The sequence below is a fragment of the Cetorhinus maximus genome, chromosome 16, assembly GCF_964194155.1.
Source record: "Cetorhinus maximus chromosome 16, sCetMax3.hap1.1, whole genome shotgun sequence".
Lineage (NCBI taxonomy): Eukaryota > Metazoa > Chordata > Chondrichthyes > Lamniformes > Cetorhinidae > Cetorhinus > Cetorhinus maximus.
Window position 1 is genome coordinate 96,892,227 of NC_135894.1, and position 27,265 is coordinate 96,919,491.

The 27,265-nt window shown below is 45.6% G+C and overlaps 1 protein-coding gene across 6 annotated transcripts in view; it reads left to right on the forward strand.

The window, feature by feature from the left end:
- Window positions 1-22,191, forward strand: part of c16h21orf91 (chromosome 16 C21orf91 homolog) — a 41,426-nt gene extending 19,235 nt beyond the window's left edge. For all 6 annotated transcript variants that reach the window (XM_078560390.1, XM_078560392.1, XM_078560396.1 and 3 more), the window contains 3 exons: window positions 18,211-18,750; window positions 20,157-20,219; window positions 21,810-22,191. In XM_078560390.1, coding sequence (XP_078416516.1) covers window positions 18,211-18,750; window positions 20,157-20,219; window positions 21,810-21,976 — 770 coding nt within the window. In that variant the 3' untranslated portion in view covers window positions 21,977-22,191. The remainder of the gene's footprint in view (window positions 1-18,210; window positions 18,751-20,156; window positions 20,220-21,809) is intronic.
- Window positions 22,192-27,265: the final 5,074 nt, after the last annotated feature.

The window sequence follows — 27,265 nt, forward strand, 5'->3', positions numbered from 1 at the left end:
CCAAAACAAATGATCATGAGGCGTTGTCAGTTTGATTTAGTAACTTATGTCAGCATCTCCTGGTCCATCAGCACCTCAAATATAAAATTTGCATCCTTTTTTTCAAATCTGATCATGGCTTTGCTCCTTTGTAACTTACTACAACTCCCCTAGATCTCTGTGCCCTTCCAATCCTGACCTCTAGTGCATCCATGATTTTCGTTGCTCCATCATTGGAAACTGTGATTTCGACTCTCTAAGCTCAGGAGTTCCCTCCCGCGTCCTCTCCATCTTTGTCCTTCTTGAAGATGCTCCTTAAAACCCACCTCTTTGAGCAAGCTTTTGTTTATGTATCCTTATCGTGCTTGGTCTCAAATGTTGTTTGATAACACTCCTCTGAAGCCCATCCATGGGTAATTTTTTAAAAATTCATTTATGGGATGTGGGCTGGGCCAGCATTTATTGCCCATCCCCAATTGCCCTTGAGAAGGTGGTGGTGAGCCTCCTTCTTGAACCGCTGCAGTCCCTGTGGTGTAGGTATACCCACAGTGCTGTTAGGGAGGGAGTTCCAGGATTTTGACCCAGTGACAGTGAAGGAATGGCGATCTATTTCCAAGTCAGGATGGTGAGTGACTTGGAGGGGAGCCTCCATGTTGTGGTGGCCCCATGTGTCTGCTGCCCTTGTCCTTCTAGATGGTAGCTTTCGTCGGTTTGGAAGGTGCTGTTGAGCCTTGGTGATTTCCTGCAATGAATCTTGTAGTTGGTACACACTGCTGCTGTGTATCGGTGGTGGACGGAGTGAATGTTTGTGAATGGGGTGCCAATCAAATGGGACTGCTTTGTTCTGGATGGTGTCGAGTCCTTCTTGAGTGTTGTGGGAGCTGCATTCATCCAGGCCAGTGGGGAGTATTCCATCACACTCCTGACTTGTGCCTTGTAGATGGTGCACAAGGTTTGGGGAGTCCGGAGGTGAATTTTCAAATTTAATGAAGCTGGACATGTTGATGGTGAAATCACATTCTTCAGTCCTGAAATATCTTTCCAAAAAGTAAGGCAACCAGAAATCAGTCTTCAGAGGTCAATTTATTTGCTTTCCCCCATCCATTGCTAAACTACACTTGCTGCCTGAACAACTCTGCACCAATATCAAGAACACTCAAAATTTATCAAATATCATACAAATACTGACCAGTAGGAACGGATATAAGAACATAAGAAATAGGAGCAGGAGTAGGCCATTCGGCCCCTCAAGCCTGCCCCAGCATTCAGTAAGATCATGGCTGATCTGCCCCAGGCCTCAGCTCCTCTTTCGTGCCAGCTCCTCATAGCCCTCAATGCCCCGATTATTTCAAAAATCTATCTACCTCCTCTTTAAATACTTTCAGTGATCTAGCCTCCACAACTCTCTGGGGTAGAGAATTCCAGACATTCGCTACCCTCTGAGAGAAGAAATTCCTTCGCACCTCAGTTTTAAATGAGTGTCCCCTTATTCTGTAACTCTGTCCCCTAATTCGAGATTCCCCCACTAATGGAAACATCTTCTCAACGTATATCCTGTCAAGCCCCCTCAGAATCTTGTACATTTCAATAAGATCACCCCCTCATTCTTCTAAACTCTAATGAATAAAGGCCTAACCTGTTTAGCCGTTCTTGATATGTCAACCCCTTCATCCCAGGAATCAGCCTAGTGAATCTCTTTTGAACTGCCTCTAATGCCAGTATATCCTTTCTTAAATATGGGGACCAAAACTGTACACAGCGCTCCAGGTGCGGCCTCACCAACACCCTGTACAGTTGTAACAAGACTTCCCTATTTTTAAACTCCAATCCCCTAGCAATACAGGCCAAAGTTCCAATTGCCTTTTTACTTGCTGCACCTGCATGCTAACTTTTTGTGTTTTGTGCACTAGAGCACTCAGATCCATCTGTGCTGCACTTTTTTGAAGTATCTCTTTCTTTGAATAATAGTCTGCCTTTTGACCCTTCTTTACCAAAACCATGTTGACTCTGTTAGATTGTGTTAAAGCTTTTCTAAATGTCCCGCTATTTCTTCCTTAATAATGGACTAGCTGGTGCAATGAGCCTGCCCAACACTCGTAGCTGACCTCAGACATTCCTATATTAAACGCCATCTGCCAAGTTTTTGCCCACTCACTCAACCTATCTATATCCCCTTGCAGATTCCTTATGTCCTCATCACAACATGCCTTCCCACCTATTTTTGTATCATCAGCATATTTGAATACATTACAATATAGATAGTAAATAATTGAGGCCCTAGGACTGATCCTTGTGGCACTCCACTAGTTGCGTATTTCCAACCTGAAAAAGACCCATTAATCCGGATTCTCTGTCTTCTGTGTTACCAATCTTCAATCCATGCTAATACATTACCTTCAATACCGTGAGCTCCGATCTTGTGCAATAACCTTTTGTGTGGCACCTTATCGAATGCCTTTGGAGATCCAAGTACACTACATCTACTGGTTCCCCTTTATCAATTCTGCTTGTTATATCCTCAAAGAACTCTAGCAAATTCGTCAAACATGATTTCCCTTTCACAAAACCACGTTGACTCTGTTAAACTGTGTTAAGCTTTTCTAAATGTCCCGCTATTTCTTCCTTAATAATGGACTAGCTGGTGCAATGAGCCTGCCCGACATTCGTAGCTGGTTTATTGCAGCTGAACACTCCCTTCCCCTGTCCTTCTACAGCCATGTCATCTGTGGGAGACAAAAGCTCCAGCAAAATGCACTGCTAAAAATTCCTCTCTACACCCCATCCAACCCCCCCACCCCCACCCCCACCATGAGACCAAAATGAGTGCAGGACATCACATAGACCAAGTGTCATTTGTGACGCTTACCTTTACATGGTGCAATCTTTTGCCCCAGACAAGAACCAGTCCAACTTGAAGGTGATACAGAGTTGGTACATATAAGACCAGCCGACATTACTTTTTATTCTTTCATGGGATGTGGGCATTGCTGGCAAGGCCAGCATTTGTTGTCCAAACCTAATAACCCTTGAACTGAGTGACTTGTTAGGTCATTTCAGAGGGTGATTAAGAGTCAACCACAACTCTGTGGCCAGACCAGGTAAGGACGGCAGATTTCCTTTCCCAAAGAACATTACTGGATCAATTGGGCTTTTATGACAGTCGGTAGTCAGTGTCGCCATGGTGCCACTAGCTTTCAATTCCAGATTTTATTATCTGAATCTTAAATTCCACTAGTTGAGGTGGTGAGATTTGAACACATGACCCCAGAACATTAGCCTGGGCCTCTGGATTACTAGTCTAGTTACATTACCGCCATGCCACTGTCTGTCTTCGCCACATACCGATTAACTAGTATAATGACCTTTTTTCAAGAATTGGCAGTGAGTTATAAATGGTAAACTAAGAAGGCAATGAAATTGATTAAGGGTCTGACATTGAATATCTTTCAACTGGTCTTTAGTGTGCTACATGCTACATTACATTGTTGGTATGCTGTTTATACGACACATTGTGACTAGTCATGCATGTTTAACATTGGCTGTTGGCTGACCCTGGCATTTTTTGTTCCAGTAAGTGATGTTTCTAAATGGATGTTGTGCATGCATTTGCATTTAGATTTCTCAACAATGGACTCTCTAGCATCTCCTAGTTTTCTGTGGTTGGCTGATTTATTTTTTGCTTGTTTGGCAGTAAGCCAGAAACAGGAACCAAAGGGTGAAGAATTTTCCTTGATTCAGCCTCAGTAAATACATTTTTTCCTTTTTAAAAAAAATCTATTAAAATCACTAACATACAATGTAACTGTGAAAAGGGTAAACTATCCCTCCTCATCCACCTCTACACTCTGCAGCCATTGGCATGGTTGAACCTTCTTTCTCATGTACTTCCCCAGTGCTCAGCTGGGTGGGACTGCACTTGGCTGGCTCTGTTCTTATTTATTGTAAGAGGTCATCCAAAGCTCGGTGACCTAGATTGGTTCACAATGTGTCGTATAAACAGCATACCAACAATGTAATGTAGCATGTAGCACACTAAAGACCAGTTGAAAGATATTCAATGTCAGACCCTTAATCAATTTCCTGGTTCAACAATGCCTCAGTTTTTAAAACTCTCGCCTTTTCAAATCTCTCCATGGTCTCGCCCCTCTGTAGCTCTGTAGTATCCTTCAACTGTGCAACCCTGTTGTATCCTTTAATTCTGCTCTCTTGAGCATCCCTACACCATTGGTGGCTGTGCCTTCAGCTACCAAGGCCCTAAGCTTTGGAATTCCCTCCCTAAACCTCTGCCTCGCTACCTGATTTTCCTCCTTTAAGAGGCTCCTTAAAACCTATCTCATTGACCAAGCTTTTGATTGCCTGCCCTAATATCTCCTTTTGTGACTTGGTGTTACATTTTAGAATGTCCCTGTGAAGTGCCTTGGGACCTTTTTATGTTAAAGGTGCTATAGAAATACAAATTGTTTCCTTTCGCTCTCCCCCCCTGACATTGGGCCCATTTCCCGTAGTTAAAATATTTTTATCCACCTCCCAATTTCAACCTTGCATCACTAAACAGACTCTGCGTGTTTGGCGGGCAGGAGGGTGAACTCGGTAAAACCTGCAAAGTGCAAGTTCCTGCTGTTACCAGAGCAATTCCGGTTGGGTTTTCTGAGTGAAAGCAGCAGTGGGACGATTCCATGTTCTGCGCTTGCCTGCATCCTTCTGCTGTAAAAGTTACTTTACAAAGGGTCAATGAAAACTATTTGGTGCTGAGTGACTGAGCTAAGTAGGACAGATCAACCAGTTGGGGAGGAAGTGCGAGACTTAGAATCAGAGCACAGAAGGGCCATTCTGTCCACAATGTCTCTGCTGGCTCTTTGAAAGAGCTTTCCAATTAGCCCCATCCCCTGCTCTTTCCCCGTATCCCTGCAAATCTTTCCTTTTCAAATATTTGTCCAAATCCCTTTTAGAAGTTGCTGTTGAATCTGCCTCTCCCACCCTTTTAAGCAGTTTGTTAGAGATTATCATGAACTGTAATGCTTAAATCATCGTAATGCTTAAAAAGAAAATTCTCCTCCTGCTTATCTTGGTTCTTTTGCCAATTATCTTAAACCTCTGTTCTCTGGTTACTGATCTGCCAGTTTCTCTTTCTTTACTCTCTCCATAGCATTCATGATTTTGAACACCTCTGTTAAATCTCCTCCAAACCTTCCCTGCTCTGAGGAGAACAATTCTAACTTCTTCATAGATGAAACAGTCTTATCATTCTGGTTAAGCCAGTATTCAGCTTCCTAAATTTGAAACAGTTTGGCTGTATCGATGATTCAATGCCTTTTTGTATCATTGTCTTGTTGAGACTTGAAACTTTTACCTATGACTTGAGGCAGAATGGTTTGCGTTACTTCAGATAGACAGGACAGCCCCACAAAGGTAGCGCTGGGCACACCAAGACAAGCAGCCCAGATGGAACTGATTGCAGCTGCGGAACACAGAGGAGGAATGTCTAATTCATAGACTTTTACAGCACAGAAAAGAGGACAGTTTTGCTCTTTCCCTCCGAGCCCTCCATTTTACTTCCAAAGTATTTATTCAATGCTACTTGGAATGTTGCAGTTGAATCTGCTTCCATCATCATTTCAGGTAGCACATTCCAGATCACAGCTTTTTAAAAAAAATTATTCTTTCATGGGATGAGGGCAACACTGTCCATCCCTAATTACCCTTGAATTGAGTGGCTTGTTAGGCTGTTTCAGAGGGCAGTTTAAAAGTCAACCATATTGTGGGCCTGGAGTCACATGTAGGCCAGACCAGATAAGGATGGCAGATTTCCTTCCCTAAAGGGCATCAGTGAACCAGGTGGATTTTTACAACAACCAATGATAGTTGTCGTGGTCACCATCACTGAGACTAGCTTTCAATTCCAGATTTACTAATTTGAGTTTAAATTCCACCAGCTGCTATGGTGGGATTTGAACCCATGTCCTCAGAGCATTAGCCTGGGCCTCTGGATGACTAGCTCAGTGAACTAGATGAGTTTGCAGAAAAACATTTCCATCCCTCTCCCTGATTGAAGAGGATAAATTTCTTCAATAAAACAGAAAGTGCTGGAAACATTCAGCAGACTTGGCAGCATCTGTGGACAAACAGCGTTAACATTTTGGACCTATGTCTTTTTGTTGTCAAACTGGAAAATGAACAACTTTTCAGCTAGTACAAAGTCAGGAAAAGGAGGGTGTATGCAGGAAAAGGACAAAAGGGAAGGTCTGTAATATGGTGGAGGCAGGAGAGATTAAATAACGAAAAGAATTGTGGTGCAGAGATGTGACAGAGAAAGCTGCCAAGACCCCAGGGATATGGACCACCCACCCCGGGACATTAACAATAGGGGATTCCACCCCCGAAGCACCAGCCTGCATTACCTCCCATCCAGGTTATTCTAAGTGCGGCCATTGCCAGTATCTGCTATCTGAGAGAAAATGGATATCTACCTGAAGCTGTATTGTAGGGAAACAAGGCAGCCAGTTTACACACAGCATGGAATCAGCAATGAGATAAATGACCAGATAGTCTGTTTCAGATGGCTAACTATTGGACCAGAACACTGGGGAGAGCTCCCTTGATCGTTTTCAAAATAATGGCCACAGGATCTTTAAATCCATCTCGGAAGGCAGACAAAGTTTCCGTTTGAAGTCTCACCTGAGAGGTGGCACCCCTGGCAGTGTAGCCCTCCCTCAGTACTGCTACTGGGAGTGTCAGCCTCGATTACGTGTTCAAGGCTTCAGAGTGGAGACTCAACCCTCTGACTCAGAGGTGAGTGTGCTACCCAGTGAGCCATGGCTGACACAGAATTGACTGCTTTAGCGGAAAGCAGCAACCGCTCCCACTGCTGCCTTGAAGTGCAATCCTTGATGTTGCTGCCTCAGCATTTCTTAAGATAATGAAAGCAGAAATGCTGGAAATACTCAGTAGGCCAGGCAGCATCTGTGGAGAGAGAAACAGATAAAAGTTTCATTATGAAGAAGAAGAAGAAGAAGAAGAAGAAGAAGAAGAAGAAGAAGAAGAAGAAGAAGAAGAAGAAGAAGAAGAAGAAATGAAAACAGAAAATGCTGGAAAAACGCAGCAGGTCTGACAGCATCTGGGGAGAGAGAAACAGAGTTAGCGCTTTGAGTCATTAAGACTCTTCAGAGTGAAAGAGAAGTAGAAAGTGATGGAATTTATACTGTTTAAGGGGAAGGAGGGTGGGTGGAGCAGGTAAAGCAGGATAGAAAGGACACGAGACAAAAGGGAGTGTTAATGGTTGTGGGAAGGGCCAAAGAAGGTGCTGGTGGTGGCATAAAGGTAAGAAATAAGAGCATGTGAATAGTAGAACAAGGGTCAGCACTGTGAAAGAGCAACATACAATAAGTGACAGATGGTCCTTTGCTTGGCAGGGAGGGGGACAGTGTTTGGGGAAAAAGGATAGACAAGGGGATTAAAAAAAGGGATAAACAGAGGGGAATAAAACAATAAATGAATAAAAATAAATAAATAAATAAAAGATAGAGATTAAAAAGCGGTGAAGATGGAAAAGAGAAAGTTCATGGTCTGAATTTGTTGAACTTATAACTTTCGCTAGTTTTGATCGATGGGCCTGAAAGTTTTAACTTTTTTGTCTCCATTACTGACTGGTGTATTTACAGCATTTTCTCTCTTTTTTTTTAAATTTCAGGTTTCCAGCATCCGCAGTATTTTGCTATTTTTAAAATAATCATGCATTTGACTCCGTAATCAGCATGAGGCTAATGTTTTATTTTATAAATTGGGATTTGCACGCAGGGCTGACTCATGCGTACAAACAAATTTTGCCTGGTGTAGTTTTTTAGCGTGTAAATTGTAAGCTGTTTTAATGCTGTTAATGTTTTCACATTTATAAATAGAACACTATCAACACCAACAGGCAGTTTTATTTTGGGCTATGTTTAATAGGTGCTTGGAGTTAAAGCTGCAGGGAGCAACACACTTCACACCTTTTACTCAGTTAATTTGTTTATGAGCTACATTTAGTACATTTCCTCAAGGCCAGGCAACCAATGAACCAGCACCGTTTTTCACTCTTTTTGATTACTGGGCATTTGAGGCTTAATTGTAAATGTACAAATATTCCTGCTTTTACAAAAATAAAATGGTTAGGGGAAAAGAGGGTTCTTTTGTTTCTCTTCTGTCATTGAAAGTACTAACTCTTGGTACAGCTCTCCCTGTGCTGATTGCCCTCTGGTGCCTATGGCTGCATTCAAGCTTAGGTGGTGAGCTTTTACCTGAAGCCAATCTTGTTCGTTTTTTTTTACCCTTTCACAGGACATGGGCATCACTAGCTAGGCCAGCATTTTTATTGCCCTCCATGTAGTAGCAGGTTCTGCATTCTCGCCACTCTTGAGCATGCTGCCCTGTCGGAGGGTCGCTACTGAGGCTGTGCTGCCCTGTCGGAGGGTCGCTACTGAGTACCGAGGCTATGCTGGATTGGTAGAGGCTCGGTACTGAGGGAGTGATGTGCTGCGTTGTCGCAGGGTCAATACTGAGGGAGTGCAGCTTTGTTAAGAGGTGTTCTCTCCCTGACAAGACTCTAAATTCAAGTCCTGTCCATCTATTAGCTTAAGTGGATGCAAAAAGCGCATCTCGATATGCGAGTTCTCTAGCTGATGCTTTCTCAACCAACACCCACCAAAGCAGATTGTCTAGTAATTCGTTCACATACTGATTGTGGGATCTTGCTGTACAATTGGCTGCACATATTACCTATATTATGGCAACTGCCCTTTGAAAAGTAATTAATTGGTTACAAAACCTTCTTTGATCCCTTGAGGTTACAATGTGGTACAATCACTGTTTTATCTTTTTTTCCCCCAGTCCTTCAGTGACAGCAGGTGCAACCTTGCTCACTTTAAGTCCTGGTTTTAGTAAGTGATATAAAGTAGAGCGTTCCTGTATTAATTGGTGACATGCAAGTTGCCCACTGTTTTAATGTGAAACTGGGACTCTGAGCCCAAATGCATTGGACACCCATAGTTTTGAGCTTGCTCTTTGTTTTCCCAACTCGATACAAGCATGTAACTACAAACGGAGGGACAGAGAGAAAAGAAAGGAAAACTTAGTACCCCGCCTGGCTGGGATTTAATATCAGGTCTACATTTTGCTTTGGTCTGATTATGAAAAAAAAAATTTCGGCAAAGGATTTTCTTTGCTGTGCCCCACACATTCCCCCCCTCCCCCCCCCCCAAAACCCAACTCAACACCCCCATGGTTCAGTCTCGCCAGTGTTGAAGTATCTGGGCGCATTGCCAAAGAACTGAGAGGGATGGAGGAGGGGGTGTGGGTAGAAGAGTCATCTCCCAGAGTAGAGTCTGCACTGTGCTTGATTCTGGTTTTGGACTCCTGAGCAAATCTGCTTCTGCAGAGATTTTGTCTCCCCCCCCACCCCCACTTTCCCTTCGACCAGTTTGCTGCAAACCTCTTGTGAAGCAGTTTAAAAATAGCCTGACTGCTATCAGATAACACGCTGTTCTGATGTCTCATGTGTGTGTGCACGAGCTTTGTCAAACTTTGCAGAATGTATGAAATGGTATCTATATGTGATCAATGCGGGGAGATCCAGTATTACCATTACAAATTCTCTCCTTCCAACTTCAGCTATGTCTATAGACTGAGGGTGAGGGGTGGGGGGGGGGGTTAGGAATTCCTGGCCTGAAAGCGTGTTAGAGACAGAAACCCTCCTAGCACTTAAAAAAAAAAATGCTTGGATGTGCACTTGAAGTGCCACAACCTACAAGGCTTGAAAAACGAAAAGAGCTTGAAAGTGGGATGAGGCGGGATGGTTCTTTTGTAATGAGCAGACGTAATGAGCTGAATGGCCTCCCACAATGTAGGCTTCTATGATTTTAGGAATCTTTAGCTGTTTTAACACTTGGGTGGCACCGTCAATAGAACAAAGGGCGTTCAGTTATAAAGCCTATCACCAGCTTAAGACAACCCGAGGCACTTAGCAGCAAATGAAGTACTGTTTGAAGTGTAGCCACTACTGTAATGTAGGATAATAGGTCTGGCACTAATTTTGTACTTCTGTTGCCACTTGGAGCCAATTTGTGTACCGCAAACTCCCATGAACAGCAATGTGATAATTACAATTGGTGATGTCGATTAAGGGAAAAAGCATTTGGTCGGAATTATCTCTCCTGCTTTTGTTGAAAATAGTGCAGGGGGATCTTTTATGTCCATCATTATGGTACCTCAGTTTAACATCTAATAGACAGCGCAGCACTGTCTATTGTTCTTTTTTTAATCATTCGTTCATGGAATGTGGGTGTCGCTGGCTAGGCCAGCATTTATTGCCCATCCCTAATGGCCCTTGTTCAGAGAGCATTTTTAAGAGTCAACCACATTGCTGTGGGTCTGGAGTCATGTAGGCCAGACCAGGTAAGGGCATTAGTGAACCAAATGGGTTTTTACAATTGGCAGTAGTCATCATCAGACTTTTAATTCCAGATTTTTAATTGAATTCGAATTTCACCATCTACTGTGATGGGAGTCGAACCTTGGCCCCAAAGCATTACCCTGGGTCTCTGGAATACTAGTCCAGTGACAATACCACTATGGCACTGCCACCCTTTGACAGTGTTGACAGTGATAAGTGTGCTTTAAAGGGATAAATTGAATGGATTTGGCACTAATTTGTGCTTTTGTTGCTTCTTGGAGCCAATGGTCTGAATAAGTGCAATGACAAAACTGCACAAGTACATAGACACAAGAGTCAAATTAAGAATTAATACCACAAAAATCATTGGAAGCTCTTCTGTGCAACCTGCAGAAGATACAGGAAAGCCCATTGGGGGCATTGGGAATGATGGACATTGGCAGTCAGCTACTTTCAATCTCGTTAGGGGATTTCTGTTTCTTATCTCTCTCCCTCCCTCTCTCTCCCTTTCCATTTCTTATGTGCTCTCCACGCCCCCCCATCAGCTCTCTGTCTGTGTCTCTTGTCAACGTATTGATGCAATTTCCCTTTCGTTACATGTGGTGCCTGGTTTTGAGGACGCCGTGGTGAAAGTGACAGATGTTTCCTGGTTATGTGGCGTGGCTGGAAAAGAGCTGTTTCGTTTTTGTTTATAAACAAAGCGCCCTGCTGTGGTGATCCTTTTGCTAAATAGCTCTTGTACATTTATAAAGAGGGGTAGGGAGTCAGAGTATTGTTTAGACGTGACAAGTTGGCTGCTTAGTCACGGTTACTTGTACTGGCTGAGCCAACAGTTATGCGCGAGAGTTTTCTCATAGCGTGAGATCCATGCTTGTATCTAGTGGAGGCATGAGTCTAGTGGGCTTAGAGAGTCAGTTATTCCAGTCCGTGGGTATGGCAGAGTGCGGCACTAGATGACCATGTGTTGCATCAGCACGAAATGCTGCAGCATCTCTGAATTGTCCTTGCTGTAATGGGATTAGAGGAGGTGGGGAGGCTTCAGTGGAGCAGCCAAAGAGTTTGTGGCATGTTGCCACATTTATTCTGTGCATTTGGAAGAGTGAGCTCAGAACTGTTGCTCGTTAATTGGATTCAGTCTGGGCATAACAGTGGCTGTTTCCTCGGCAGCTTTTTATTATTCATTCTCAGGAGATGGGCACTGCTGGCAACTATTGCCCATCTCTAATTGTCCTCGATGGTTATCTGATGCAATCGAGTGGCTCACAAGGCCGCTTCTGAAGGCATTTAGGAGTGAACCACGTTGGTGTGGGACTGGAGTCACGGACAGACCCAGGTGGGGTAAGGATGGCAGAGTCCCTTCCCTAACAAAGTTGCAAAAGTAGCAGCTCTTGGTCATGGGCTTTAGATGAGCAGGCATCGGGGAAGAGTGTTAATGGTTGAAAGTGAAGGGTTGGGAGAAATTTTCCTGAATCCCCAGTTTAACTATGGTCGCATTGTTCAACTTCTTCGGCATTGGTTCTTCAGTTTTGTAAAAGTAAACTTGTTTCATGGTCAGCAGATGGCTCCTGGCTGCCCAGCCTCTCTCAACTTATATTCAAAGCTCTAACATGACACAGAGAACCTAGAGACCTATTGAGGGTAGGCTGAGACAGATTCCATCCCCATACTGAGCTGAAGGAGTGACTCGAGCATTACAATGTGAGCATGTTCCTAGGATAGCGAGGAGAAAACTCTGATTGCAACCCAGTGAAAGTGCGTGTGCATGAAGATCAACTAGAGGATTGGAGTTGACTGTTTTTAATTAATCCTCCTATCATCTTTTTAGACTGCCTTTGTTACCTCCAAACTCAACTCATCCAATATCCCATCATCCCCCTCTGTAAGCCTCAGCTCATCCAAAACCCTGTTGCCCATATTCTGATTTGCACCAAATCCAGTACTGGCATCACCCGGGATCTCATTGACCAACATTGGTTCCTGGCCTAGCAATGCCTCAAATTTGAAATTCTTCTCCGTAGCCTCAGCTCTCCTTAGCTCCTGAACTTCCTCCAGCCCTCTAGGAGCTCTGCGTTTCACCAAGTCTGGCCTCTTATGATTTCCATCGCTCCTCCACTGTTGGCCATGCCTTCAGCTGTCTAGATCCCAAGTGATGGAAATCCCTCCATAAACCTCTCAGCTGCTCTCTCCTCCTTAAAGCCGACCTCTTTGACTAAGCCTTTTGTCACCTGTTTCCTTACGTGGCTTAGTGTCAAGTTTTTACCTCATAACACTCCTGTGAAGTGCCTTAAGGATGTTTTATAACATTAAGGGTGCAGTGAAGATGGAAGTTGTGGATGCTGTTTTTAAATGCATGATGACGTAGATGCAGGAGCTCATTAGCATGGAGGGTTACGCGTATCAGTGTTTTTGAAACTCCAGAGGAGGGAGGGACGTGCGTTTTCGAAAAGCCAAGACTCGGTCGGCCAATGAGGCTGGTACCTTATTAATGGGGGAATGACCAAGGTGTCAGTTGGGTCTGTGTGGGGAGAGCTGTTGGACTCGAGCTCCCCTGGGATCAGCAGAGTAGTTGTGCGCTGGACAGCAGCTTTCAGCTCAGTCCACCCCTATCTTGGAGGAGAGAAAATGATTTGAAAAGCCAAAGTGCCTGGATGGCTAGCTCGGAGTTAATCAGTCAAACAACAGCAGGCAGTGAGAATCAGTTAGCTGCAAAATATTAGCAACCCTGAGGCTTCGCTGGAAAGGATAAACACAAGGTGCAAATACGATGAGGCATGCGGCGGCAAGCTTTGCCGCAAGTAATGCTGGACATGCTTATAGCCTGTCTCTGCCTCAGAGGAAATTGTAAGCTTACGTAGTTAAACCCTCTGCAGGTTTCTAACATCCCCTCGAGCACTGGGTGAGTATGGGGGGTGGGGAGGGTGGGTGGGAAATGAACATGCCCCCATCCCTCCAGAATTCTTTTTGCCTCTGGTTATATCCCACTCTCCAAATCTTGGAATTTGCTCTAAAGCTTCCCCCCCCAAATCTGTTATCGATAAGATTCAGTGGGGGTGAAATTGATGTTAGGTAGGAGCTCAAAACAGGCCTTAGCGAATCAGCACTTGGTTTATATCCCGCTCCGTTTTTCTTTTCCAGCCAATCAAGAGCCCAGAAACTGAGCTAAATCTTTTGTGAAGAAGTATGTCTGACGTCACTCCCTGTAATGTCGCTTCTAATAATTTTATAAAAACGCATTTGTTTGGCTTTTTAATTGAGAAGTCCAGTGCATAAGAAGTTACAAAGACCAGACCAAGTGACAAAGAGGAAGTGAATCAAGACTTAAGTGGCTAAGCTTGGTTTCTAATAGCATGTAGACTTGCCTTGGAGGCAGTGCAACCAAGGTTCACTAGGCTGATTCCTGAGATGAGAAGGTTGGCCTATGAGGAGAGATTGAGCAGAATGGACATTTATACTCTGGAGTTTAGAAGAATATGAGGTGACCTCATTGAAATGTATAAAATTCTTAGAGGGCCTAACAGGGTAGAAACTGATCAATTCCCTGACCAGTGGAAACAGCCTAAAATGTGGGGGCACAGTCTCAGGGTAAGAGGCTGATCGTTTAGGACTGAGATGAGGAGAAATTTCTTCACTCAATGGGCTGTGAACCTTGGGAATCTCTACCCTAGAGGGTTATGGAAGCTCATTGGGTATGTTCAAGATGGAGGTCGATAGATTTCTAGGTATTAAAGATATCAAGGGATTTGGGAATTGTGGAGGAAAATGTAGTTGAGGTAGAAGGTCAGTCATTGGGTCTAATTGAATCGTGGAGTAGGCTCAAAGGGCTGAATGGCCTACAACTGCTGTTTCTTGTGTTCCTGAAGAATATACCTGCTGATACTCTCTGTCTAGACACACACCCACCTGTGCAACCCTGAGACAGCTGGTGTATGGGAGAGAGAATGATACAGCCTTTAATTTAAAAACAAACACCTCCAAACAGGGAAAACAAAGAGCCCTTCAATAGAACAATGCAAAGCCCCAAAACCCTGCACTTTGCTTTTGCTCCAGGCGACTGACTCAAATCCCTCAATCCTCCCTGAGCCCTGGTGGTGTGTATCATGTTGGCACATGTATAGCTATAGGTTGCACACTGGTGTGGTTCCCCCTTGTGTGCACTGCTGAACTTGGTGAAATTCAGCAGCTTTTGTAGAAACTGCAGTTGTGGCAACTTGTGTGGGCAAACTTGCCATAACCTGCATGAACACGTGGTTCCGGATAGGAAGGGTGCTGGGGGGCGGGGAAATTATTTTTAACTAGCAGTAGGGCTTTCTGCTGACAGCCTACAGTAAATGGTGATAGCAGAGCTGAGAGGTTATAAGTATCAGGAAATTTTTTTTTTAAAAAAAGGCCAAAGAAAACCAATTTAATGGTGACTTTAGGTTTGATTGGGTAGGCATAGATTTACCCTCACTGCTGGGGGAGAATAAAGGTCGGGGCCCTGTATATAAAATAGTCAGTAATAAATCAGAGAAGGAATTTGGGAGAAACTCCTTTATCCAGAGAGTGGTGCGAATGTGAAACTCACTACCACAGGGAATGGTTGAGGTGAATAACACCGATGTGTTTAAGGGAAAGCTTAGTTAAGTATATGAAGGAGAAAAGAATACAAGGATATGCTGATAGGGTGATATTTTTTTTTATTTGTTCATGGGGCGTGGGTGTCACTGGCTAGGCCAGCATTTATTGCCCATCCCTAATTGCTCCTGAAGGTGGTGGTGAGCTGCCCCCTTGAACCGCTGCAGTCCCTGTAGTGTATGAATACTCAGTGCTGTTAGGGAGGGAGTTCCAGGATTTTGACCCATCATAGAGCATACAAATTAGGAGTAGGAGTAGGCCATTTGGCCCCCTCGAGCCTGCTCTGCCATTTGATAAGATCATGACTGATCTGATCTAATTGTGGCCTCCGCTTTCCTGTCCACCCCCTATACCCTTTGACTTACTTGCCAATCAAGAATTTATCTAACTCCACCTCAAAAATATTCAATGACTCTGCCTCCATTGTTCACTGCAGGGGGAGAATTCCACGGGCTCGTGACCCTCAGAGAAAGTATTCTTCTCATCTGTCTTAAATGGGAAGCCTCCTATTTTTAAACTGTGTCCCCCAGCTCGAGTCTCTCCCACAAGGGGAAACCTCCTCTCAGCATCCACCCTGTCAAGAACACTCGAGATCTTCTGTTTCAGTAAGATCGTGGCTCATTCTTCTAAACTCCATTGGATACTGGCCCAACTTGTTCAACCAAAGAGGGTTTGAAGGAGGCTTGTGTGAAGCATTATCATTGGTCATTTGGGCCTTATGGCCTATTATTATGCTATGAATTTGATGTAATGTCATATCAAACCACTTTCTTTCCTCTGGCTACCATTTCTAATTTCTAACTGTGCCTTACTCTTGTTGGACACAGCCTCTACACGTGAATGTCACCTGAACTGTTTCCTCTAACCACACTGAATATTCAGTCTTTATGATTTGGGGCTAATTACATTAGCTGGTACACTAGAGCGGTACATTGGCATTCTTTTCAAATTTCATGTGAATCAGGTCAGTTGCTGGTTATGCAGTGTCCTTTAGGGAAGGAAACCCGCTGTGCCTGCCCAGGAATCCAGTCCCACACCAACGTGGTTGACTCAACTGCCCCGTGAAGTGGCCTAGTGACCGGTTGTACCAAATTGTTACGGAGAGAATCACACAAGGACTGCTACATTTTCCTGCTCTCAGGGTAACTAGCGATGGGTAACAAGTAACAGGGTAACAGGGTTCTGTTGAAGGGTCACGTGGACTCGAAACGTCAACTCTTTTCTTCTCCACCGATGCTGCCAGACCTGCTGAGTTTTTCTAGGTAATTCTGTTTTTGTGATGGGTAACAAGTGCCAGTTTTGCCATTGAAAATGCACACTTAAACTTTAAAAGAGTGGTGCAGCCGGCTCACTTTTAAAGAAAAAAAAATACATTTTTGTGCATCGTTTCACTTCTTGGCTTACCACCTCATCCTTATTTACAATTTCCCCTCACCCCCTGGCCTCACCCCTCCCTATCTCTGTAATCTCCTACAGCCCCACAACCCTCCGAGATATCTGCACTCCTCCACTTCTGGCCTCTTGTGCACATCCCCCATTCTGATCACTCCAGCACCGGTGGCCATGCCATCAGTTGCCAAGGCCCAAAGCTCTGGAATTCCCTCCCTCCAACTGTCTACCTGTCTAGCCCTCTACCTCTCAGGACCCGCCTTAAAATCTACCTCTTTGACCAAACGTTTGGTCAGCTGGCCTGGCAGCTCTCTCTGCGAAGTGCCTTGTGACCTATTCGTTACATTTAAAGGTGCTGCATAAATGTAAAGTTGTTGTTGCTGGCGGATGTGGTGTCATCTGTGGAAGAGCAGCTGAGCCACGCCTGCTCTCTAGGAGCATGGATGAAGAGCTGGGCTTGTTGCCAGCCCCGTGAAGCTCTCCCCCCACCTAGTGAGGCTTTGGGGTGAAGCAGAGCAGAGGAAACTGGGACTCCGCTCCCTTGGTTGAGCACCATCTCTGTGGGTTTGACAGGCAGCAGTAATTGAAAAGGGGGCCTTTGTACTGCATTTAGTTAACAGAGCAGACAGGTAATTGAGTGACTCAGCACTGAACCAGACTCAATTTTTCCAGACACCACACAAGTACCGAATCATCCCATTACTGTTCAGTGTTCCGTTCTCAGGATATACGATGTCAGGTATATTTTTTAATGCCGGTTATTTTTTTTTTGATCTATAATCTTCATTTATAGACTCCTGACCTATTTAAAGTTACATTGGTACAGTTTGATTATTTTTTTCTCCCCATGCTCACTGTTTTGCCCCTGTTTGCTCACTGTTGCTGGCATACTGTTCCACCAGCTCTCTAGGTATTTTCCCCCAAGTCATTGAGCTGTTTGATCATGGTGTGCTTCACAGCCAAGTTCTTATCCACTACATTCACACTGGGGTCGTTATCCACAGTCCTTGCCACTTATTCCATATTCCTTCCTGGCCTCTGCCTCAGGCTAAAACAAGATAATCTTGTGACCTCTGCATCCTACTTAACCTTGAACTCACTTCCGGCCTCCTATCTTATCCGTCTACTTTCAAGTCCCATCTATTGGTTCCTCTGCTGTAATCCTAATCCGTTCTTAAGTTACCTCAAAACTTGACTATTCCAGTGTTCTCTTGGCCAACCTCTGATCTTCCACCCTCCATACACTCCCCTAAAACTCTGCTACTAATTGTAACTTGTACCAAGTCCCGTTCACCCATCATCCGCTACGCTTGCTAACTTGCATTTACTCCTGGTTTGACAGTGCCTCAGTTGTAAAATCCTCATGGCTTTCAAACCCCTCCACGACCTCAGCCTTCTCCCCAATCTCTGTAGCCACCTCCGGTCCTGCGACACTTGGATTTCTCTCTTCCGTGAGGCTCTGCCTCTCTTTTAATTTCTGCACCAAAGGCAGCTTGTAGTAGTCTTGGCCCTGAGCTCGGGAATTCCCTGCCTAACCCCCTCTACCTCTTTGACCAAGCTTTCGGCCGCCTGGGCTACCTAATATCTCCACGTTAAACCTGGTGTCCACTTTTTTGCCTGATGACACACCCGTGAGAGACGCCTTGAGATTTTGCTGTTTAAAGGTGCTGTATAAATGCAGGGTGGTGTAGCTGATGAGGGCTGGGGATTTGACCCACGTCCCGCTCGTGGTCGAGTGGTTTTACTGTTTTTGAGTTTGGTGGACTTGTGTAATTTTGTTTTCTTCTTGGCCGTGGGTCTTTCAGGAGTGTCCAGGGCCAACCTCCTTCACACGGAGTCCGTGCGCGGCCACAGAGAGTGCTTCGAGAAATTCCACCTCATCGCCAACCAGGAGCTCCCGCGGTCCAAAGCCTCCAAGAGCACCTACAGGGACGTGAAGGACATCCTGAGCAGGAAGATCAGCCAGATCGTTCAGTACGCGCAGAACCAGCACCACCACGCTGACCTCCAGGACTGCAGGCAGGGGCAGGTAAAGGGCCACGAGCCCGAACCCAGCTTGTTCAGGACACACTTCCCCCAGCTGAATAACTCGCAGTTGCCCCGCTACTCCCCGCGCTGGCTGGATGGGAGCTCGCCGGGCTACTCGGAATGCAGGCAGGGGATTTTGGAGCAGGACGCACCAGGAGACTTTCGCCTGGGGATGTTGGGAGCGGCTGCCAGCAGGTTTCGGGGCGGCGACATTCGCTGGTCGACTGAGGAGCTCGGGCAAGGGACAGAAACCCAGCTGGCGATGGGGAATCGTAGCATGGAGGCCAGGTGTCGTCGGCACTACACCCAGGAGGAGTGTAAGTACAGGACTTGTTGTTTGTTTGACAGGCATTTATACAACACTTTTTTTTTACACAACCTCTTAGACAATCAATGCAAGTCCCCAGGTTTGAAGCTTGGTCTATGAGCTACTCTTGACCAGAAGTGAACAATAAGTGGCAGCTGGTCAGCAGAAATTTGCTGTAGATCCGAATTACCTCTGTCTCCACCCCACCCTGCCACGGGTTTCATTTGCTGGAAGTTGTGGTGGTGACGAGATCAGATTAACCCGTGATGCACTCTGTAGTCAAACTTCCTGCCAACACATGCCCTTCAAAGCTTCATACATTGAGATCGGCCACTCAAGACCTAGAAATCTCATCTCAACACGCCCCAAACTCCTTAGTGTCACCATGTTAGCCTATTTGGGGGAGGGGGTGCTTGGTGGTGGTGGTGGTGGTGGTGGAGTTCGGGTGGGGGCGCAGAATGCAGTGAAAGCAACTGCATTGCTGGACAATTTTTGGCAAATGCAGGCAAAGTTGACTCTAACCTTCAACACTCTTCTTTTAACGCTGCCCATGTGAAGTGTTGATTGAGGCGCCAAGAGTCTCTGAAAACTAACAAATGGACAGGGGGTGGCCATTTGGCCCCTTGAGATAAGTTCTACCATTAAATTAGCTCATGGATAATCTTCACTCCATCTACACCTTAAAGTTCCATATCCACTAACACTTTGCCTAACAAAAATCTATCAATCTGTTTTTGAGGGGAGAATTGTAAATTTCCTTATGGAAGAAGTGTCCCCTGACATCGACTCTGAACAGCCTAGCTCTCAATTTAAGGCAATGTCCCAACGCGCTCTACTTTTTTCCTGGACTCCTCCCCCAGACCCTTCCCCCTCCCCCTTCCCACCCCACCTCCCACAAGAGGAAATAAATTTCTCTACCTGAATACCGATGAAGAAAGAGAGATATCGCTAAAGCTTTGCACCTTGTGCCCATCAGGATAAATGCAAGAATACCAAATTTCAAACACTCGCAACAGTTTACACTGCAAGAGAAAAGTGTGCTGTTTGGTTGGCCAGTCGACTCTGGCTGAGGCATTGCCGTGGAGAAAGCAACAGGGAACTGTAGACTCCCCAAGCTTTCTGGTAATTCAAAAAAAAAATGCGCAAGGCTTGAACATATTCCTTTAGTTTGCAGAGACCCAAACCCTGTGTATGAATGTATGTCACTTCTAATCAGCTTACGAACTGGACTAATTGTCTCAATCCTAATTTCTCTACCCTATCATCTCCTTTAATCATCATCAAAATCAGATAGTTGTCAGAAGGACTGTATCCCTTATAGACAGCGATGAGTTGTAACGCAGGGAGGTGCTCTGTTTTGCCTCTGCTCAGGCCGGTCATCCTGATGGCCCTAATGCTCTTTGATGTCTCTTGCAGTGAGTGCCATGTCGGTGGATGATCTGCTGCCTTTGAACGAACAGCTCCTCAAGCAAATCAAAGGTATATTACCACATATCTGTCAGGGGTGGGGGAAGGGGAGTTGAATCAAAATTAGCGCCAATCTTTAGGAAAGAGGCTTGCTCAACGTTGGGCTGCTTTGTTTTGTGCAGGCTCTGTTCTTGTGCCTGTGTTTTTGCTGGAGTGTTGAGATTGTAGAAACCATGTGGGATCGATTACTAATTGTCTTAGACCTAGCACTTGCTTCACAAGAGACAGCGAAGGGGACCTGAAATAGTTCAAGCTGTGATTAGTCAACATGGGCACTGGATGAGGGCGGAACTCCGTGAGTGTGCAGGGGTGGGGGGGTGGTGGGGGGGCACTGATTCCAACGTCGGGAAAGTAAGGTTCAAAAGATTTTCGCGGTTTTAATATTCCTGCCAACCGCGTCCACCTTCTCCACCCCAACCCCCCCCAGCAGAAAAAGAAAAAGCTGACTACCTAGAAAGAAGGGTTTGCATTTCTATAGCACCTTTCACAACCTCAGGACGTCTCAAAGTGCGTCACAGCCAATGAAGCACTTTTGAAGAGTAGTCACTGTTGTAAGAAAAACCACAGCCAACTTTGGCGCAGCAAGCTGCAATTTGACAATGGCCAGACCATGTGTTTGTTCTGGTGGTTTGAGGGGCAAATGATGGCCCGGAGACTCGCATCGGAGTCCGAAAAGTTGCGCTAACCATTTTATGATTCAAATTCCGCAATAATAGAAAGCCAACACTCCAGAGTGCGGCACTGAGGGGCTGCTGCATTGTCAGAGGCACAGTCTTTCGAATGGGACATCAAACTGAAAGCCTTACCTTACTCTCTCAGATCCCAGGCGACTGTTCCGAAGGTGGGCGGGGGAATTCTCCCAGGTGCCCTGCCCAATGTTTAACACTCAATCGAAATCTGACTGCCGGGGTTGCAAGGGATCAATGCCCCGGGAGGAGTCATAGAATGATACAGCACACGAGACCATTCTGCCCAACTCACCCCTGTGCAAGCTCCTTGAAAGCGTTACCCAGTTAGTTCCACTGCCCTGTAGATTTTCCAAAATTCAGGTGTTTCCTTTTGAAAATTATAATTGAACCTGCTCGCACCACCCTTTCAGACAGCGCATTCCAGATCATCGTAACCCGCTGCTGTTTCTTTGAAGGAATCCCTCTCACCCAGTTTCTTTCACCAATTGCCTCCGTCCCCAATTATCTTCAGCCTTTGTTCTCTGCTCATCAGTCCTTCTGCCAATGGGAAACGGTTTTACTTTCTTGACTTGATTAAAGCCCCTCGTGATGTTGAACACCTCCATCGAAAAATGCCCTTAACCTGCTCTGCGAACAATCCCAGCTTTTCCAGTCTCTCCACATAACTGGAGTCCCCCCACCAATCCCTGGTACCATTCTAGTAAATCTCCTCTGCACCACCTTCAAGGCCTTGACATCCCTCCTGAAGCGTATGCCCCCAGAATTGGGCACAGTCTACCGCACCCCCCCCCCCCGGCCTCCAACCAGCTGAGCCCGAACCTGTAATTGATAAAAAAAAAAGTACAACGCACCCTCCTTTCAAATTTTTTAAAAACCGCCCTAATTTACTTTTTTTTCTCCCCTCTGCTCGAAGTGGTCTTCGAAGATCTCGCGCAAGAACTGGAGAAGAAGGACTCTCTGGCCTCGGAGCTACACGTGCGCTATATCGCCATCGAGCAGCTCTTCAAGAACCGGGCCAAGCTGCCCTGGCTGCGATTGGGACGTGGGGGGTTCAAACCCAGCGCTCCCCTCGACAACTGACCCGGCGCCCGCCGACCGCGTAAACCACAGATCAGAAATCAGCTTTCCAAAAAAAAAAACAAAGAAACCACCCAACAGTGTTATATTGAACTCAGCTGTGGGGACTATTTTGTACGTTATTTTACATCTATATTTGCAAAAGAAAAAAAAATTAACTTATTTTACATACTTGTTTAGATCGATTTTTGTGTGTTCTTTTTTAAAAGACGACGTGTTTTTTTTATTTTATTTTGGAAACCCTGTGTGATTATCCAAACCTTTCTTATTGGACTGGAATCTCCGAGAGGATTCGCTGTATTACCAAATGTAAATTTGAGAAAATTTTGTATTCGAGTTAACGAAGAGTTTTATTGGGTTTCTCGCTGGCTAGATATACGGCCCGACTGTATCGTCCAAGTGGCCAAGGTCTGAAGCTTGGTCCCTGATTTGTACTCGAGTTGCGGAGGTTGGGGGGGTGGGGCAGTTGATGAGCAGGCTAAAGTACCAGGACTGAATGCCATCTGGGTGTCCTCCGTCAATCCTTAGCACCCCCCCCCCACCCCACCCCACCTCATTTGCTGGAAGGTGTGGTGGTGACAAGGTTGGGAATGGGCTGTGATGCACACTGCAGTTGAATGGTCTGTTGCCACTCGCTTTCGAGCTTCGTAGGTTGGAGATCAACGACTTGAGACCCCCACCCTGGGGGAAACCACAGGTTTGGGAAGATTTAACTTGGCGTTAGTTTTGTTTATGCCGTTCTTGGTTTGCAGGTCCCGATCGGCGAGATTGATGCCGGGGTCGATTATGTCGGCCTTACTGGTGCAAGTTTTGTATGTGTATTCAGGAACATTGCAGTCAGTACTATTCTGACCCTCTGTAAAAAGGGGCGGTCACAGAATGCAGATGACGTCTGGCGGCGTTTTAACATTCCGCTCACGCTCCAACTTTCGTGTTGGTGCAAAGCTGTGCTCACCAAACTGTGTAAGTGGACAGTGAAGGTGCAAAGGGAAACTCTCTCCAGTTAGAGGATGGTTCAGGCACCCTGACATTTGAGCTGCGTTAACACTAGAACTGTGGTATCACCGTAAAGCGAATCCCCCATGTTTTTTGTTATAAACTCAGCTTTTTAAAAATCCTCTTCCAGAGCCACACTTGGGACATGTCGATCGCACAGTATGTGAAGCAGAGGCAGAATACGCAGGGGTTAATAACCAGAGCGGATAGAGAAAGAGTTGGATTTAGATTCTGTGATCCAGTCTCTTTCACATCCCAAAGCACTTCACAGCTGATTAAGCACTTTTGAACTGTAGCCCTTGTTTTTTTTTTGGTAGGAAATTTGCGTAGTAAGGGAGCAGGGTGAGTCTGTATTGGGCACCAGGTCCGTTTCGAAGGGTATCCCAGTTTTATTTGGGGATTTTTTTTATCAGGTTGCGTTGACTGCTTGGATCAGAAGACAGGGTTGACGAGTGGTTCTGAGGAGTAGCGCAGTGCAGGGATCAGTGAGTGGGGGGCCTAAGGGAGAATTTTCCTGGCCTTCATTTCCCCCCTCTCCATGTTGTGCTGCAGAAACTATCACCTTTTTACACAAGTCACCGTCAGTGCAGCAAAACGTGGTCCACCCCACTGACCACTCTGCAAACGGTGACTCGGACCTCACTGACCACTCTGCAAACGGTGACTCGGAGGGAGCTATCGATCGATCGCACTGGTGGTCAGAGAGGTCACCATGCTGTACCTGGGTTACCTCCATCGCCTATCAGCTGTTGGCACAGAAACGAGGTGGAAGCATAGAAGTTAGGCCATTCGGCCTCTCTTGTCTGTGCTGGCCCTCTGAAGGAGCGATTCACCTCCAAAGCCACTCTCCTGCCTTCTCCCCGTGACCCTGCACGTTTTCCCTTTGCAGGTATCACCCAATTCCCTCTTGAAAGCCTCGATTGAACCAGCCTCCCCCACCATCTTGGGCAGTGCGTTCCAGACCCTAACCACTTCGCTGCCTGAGAGTTTTTCCTCAGGTTGCCGTTGCTTCTTTTTGCTGGTCACCTTAAACCAGTGCACTCTGGTTCTCCATCCTTCCGCCAGTGGGAACAGCTTCTCCCTGCCTACTCTGTCCAGTCCTATCCTGGGTCCTGAACACCTCCCGACCTACTCCCAAGGAAAACAGTCCCATCTCCTCCAATCTATCCACGTAACTGAAAAGGTCCAGATCGGCCGTGATCTACTGGATTGGCTGGGGGGGGGGAGGCTGGAGGAGCTGAATGGCTTCCTTCTGTTCCGAGTGGTGGTTGCTAGGTGATGCCAAACTCAAAAACTTAAAAATGTAGAAGATGAGAGAGGAGCTCCACAAAGCAGACAGTGGAGGGGGGAGAATTCAGCCCGAAAAGACGGGCAGTGAGTGACCTATTTCTGCCACCTGCTTAGACTCAGCCCCTTTTAGAAAATCCTTGCACCATGGTAAGCTTCTGGCCAGCCTGTTAAGTCTCTGCAGTACTGAGTTTCACACTTCAATGTTCCTTTTATGTGTAAAAGTAACGTAGGTCAATTATTTGTGTAGCGACTCTGTACAGTGTTAAGTGTAGGGTGGGAAGGATGGTCCGTAGATATTCCTGTGGGGGATTTAATGTAGAGAATCTCCTGTATTCCAAAATTGCAGGTGAAACACTGAGGATGCTGGAAACCTGAAATTAAAAACATGTAAAGGCTGGAAACGCTCAGCAGGTGAGGCAGCGTCTGTGGGAGGGAGAAACAGCGTTAACGTTTCGGCTCGATAACCTTTCCTGAAAATGCTAAGTCGCTGGTGTTCCCTCCCACAAGACACTGCCTGACCTGCTCAGCACTTTGGTTTCTCTCTGTAACCTGTTTTCGAGGATTTTGATCTGAATCTATAGCATTGAGGTTTTTTTTTTTAATCAACGTGTTTTATATCGTGAAAACCACGAGGGTTTAGTGATTTCAAAGATGCAACTTTTTCCCTCCGCTAGGGCCACTCAGATCCATTTGCAGTGGATCTTAGCTCTGCTGAATTGAAATCCCTCTTGAGGATGGGTGGATGCGGCGACTGTAGTGTGTGCATGTCCTTTGGGATTAGGTTAATAGTGCAAATACTTGGATGCCTTAATCAGCTTTCATGGTCCAAGAACCTGACACTATCAGGGATTAATCGGAAGCCCAGCCTGTTTGTGTATTTATTTTGTGTTTAAACACAGACCGTCAAATCAGTGTTCACATTTCCAGTTATCCTTCTGGGGATTGTCCTGTCTCTATCATCGTGCGCGATTTCCTCTGACTTTTTTTTTTACTGAGTCTGAATTTTCACTGGATTTTTTTGCAGTGATTGTTGTTGTTGTTGCCCTGTGTCATTTCTAGGTCAGGTTTTTTATTTTTATTTTGATACGATGGTGGATTTAAGTGGATAACTGTGCTGGTGTGGCACCGAACCCCATAGTGGTAATACCCCAGGCCACAGTGGTTTGGGCAGAGGGGGTAACGTCTGAGGGTGGGGGGCCCAACCTGTGTTTTAAAGGAAGGCCAAAGGGAACTTTACAAACAAAAAATAAATCCCAGCCTTTTTTTTGGGCACATTTGTCTTTTGGACTGTATTAAACAACCTCCTTACATTTCAGTGCAGGGTGAAATTTTGAATGCATCTCAATGTTCTGAGCCTCCTCCTCCTCCTCCGATGGGAGCACCCCACCAGCAAAGCCTTCTGAAAGGATAAAGCTGCCTAGGTTTTTCCAGAAACTGGCTTTGGAGCGTGCGGTACTCTTCCTGCCATCTCCCTGTACTTCACCTGCTTTTGCAATTACTGCCATTTTCCCCAGTTTGTTTGGTCAGGACGTCGCTGGGGTTTGTTAGGCCTGTGTTGACTAGGTTTTGGTTTAGGTTAAGCCACCCGCATTGCCTGCTCCACAGGCTTTCTAAGGTTGCTCTCCTGCTGTTGGGGGAACGATGTAAATGATTTGCATCCCATCAGCCCTACAAATCTTTTTACACCTTACCTTGCGTTGTATAAAATAAAACTATACTGGAGAATAGATTTTAAATAAAGAATATTTTCTTAGCCTGCCTCCGGTGTTTCTTTTTACATATATTGAAGGCCATTTGCTTTTTTTTTCCCACTCGATTAGGTTTTGTGAATGTACCTTGTCCTCTCTCTCCCCCCCACCCCCCCTCCAGGGTCACCTAAACACAGTGTGATTCTGAGGCTGATGGGCCACAAGTTCACTTCAGTCTCTACAGTGTCGGCCTGGGCCCTATATAATTAGTCTGGACCAAAATAAAAGACACTAGGGGAATCTTGGTCAATGAGGTGTGTGTTGAGGACAGTCTTAAAGGAAGAGAGAGGGGGAGAGGGAGGTGTGGAGAGATTGAATGAGGGATTATCTGAGCCTGGGGCAGCTGAAGGCTGAAAATCGAGGATGTGGAAGAGGCCAAAATTGGAGGAATGCAGAGATCCTGGGAGGGTCGTGTGGCTGGAGGTAACAGAGATAGACGGGGGTGCCCACGGAGAGGTTTAACATTCTCAGGCATGTTTTGGAAGGAATGAGACCACATTAGCCAGGCTTCCCATTGCTGAGTGCTCCCTGGTGTAACACACTGACAGCACCGGGCGGTAACACAGTCAGGCTCAAGCTAATCTATCCGTAATGCTCAAAACAACCTGCCTATTATACACAAACCGGCATAAAGAATGGTCACTTAGGTTCAAGCAATGAAGGGTATATAAAACAGAACAAAGGTTTTAACCTGCTCTGCTGCTGCCCTCTGGTGGCATGTTTGTAATCTGCAATTTCAGTCACAGGAATACAAACTTTTTCACTACAATACATTCTTATAAACTGATTTTTAAAATATATTACTTTACTCCACTTCCTCTATAATCCCAAATGCAGAACCGGATAGTTCTCTCCTAGAATCTTTTCCATGTTATATTTTTATTTGTGTTCCAATTGTTTAACTGTTTTTTCACGGGAAATGCCTTTTCCTTACCCGGTGCTTTCAATAGTTTTAGCTTTTTTTTAAAAAAAACCGTAGTTCTCGTGGTGGTTCAGGGGCAGGGTTAGAAAGTAGTGGGTTTGAGCCTAGAATTAGGGTAGCATTGCCTGGTGCACCCTGCAATAAAGCAGAACTGAAGGTCTGCCATCCTGTGGCACCACTTGGTACTACAGATAAAGATATTGTAAAAGAGTGGGAAGATGGTGAATCGTGACATGCTGTTTGTATGGCACTTTTAACATGATAAAAATGACCCCCGAGGTGCTTCACGGGAGCGTTGTGAGACAAACATTGACACCGAGCCAACAGTGGAGATCG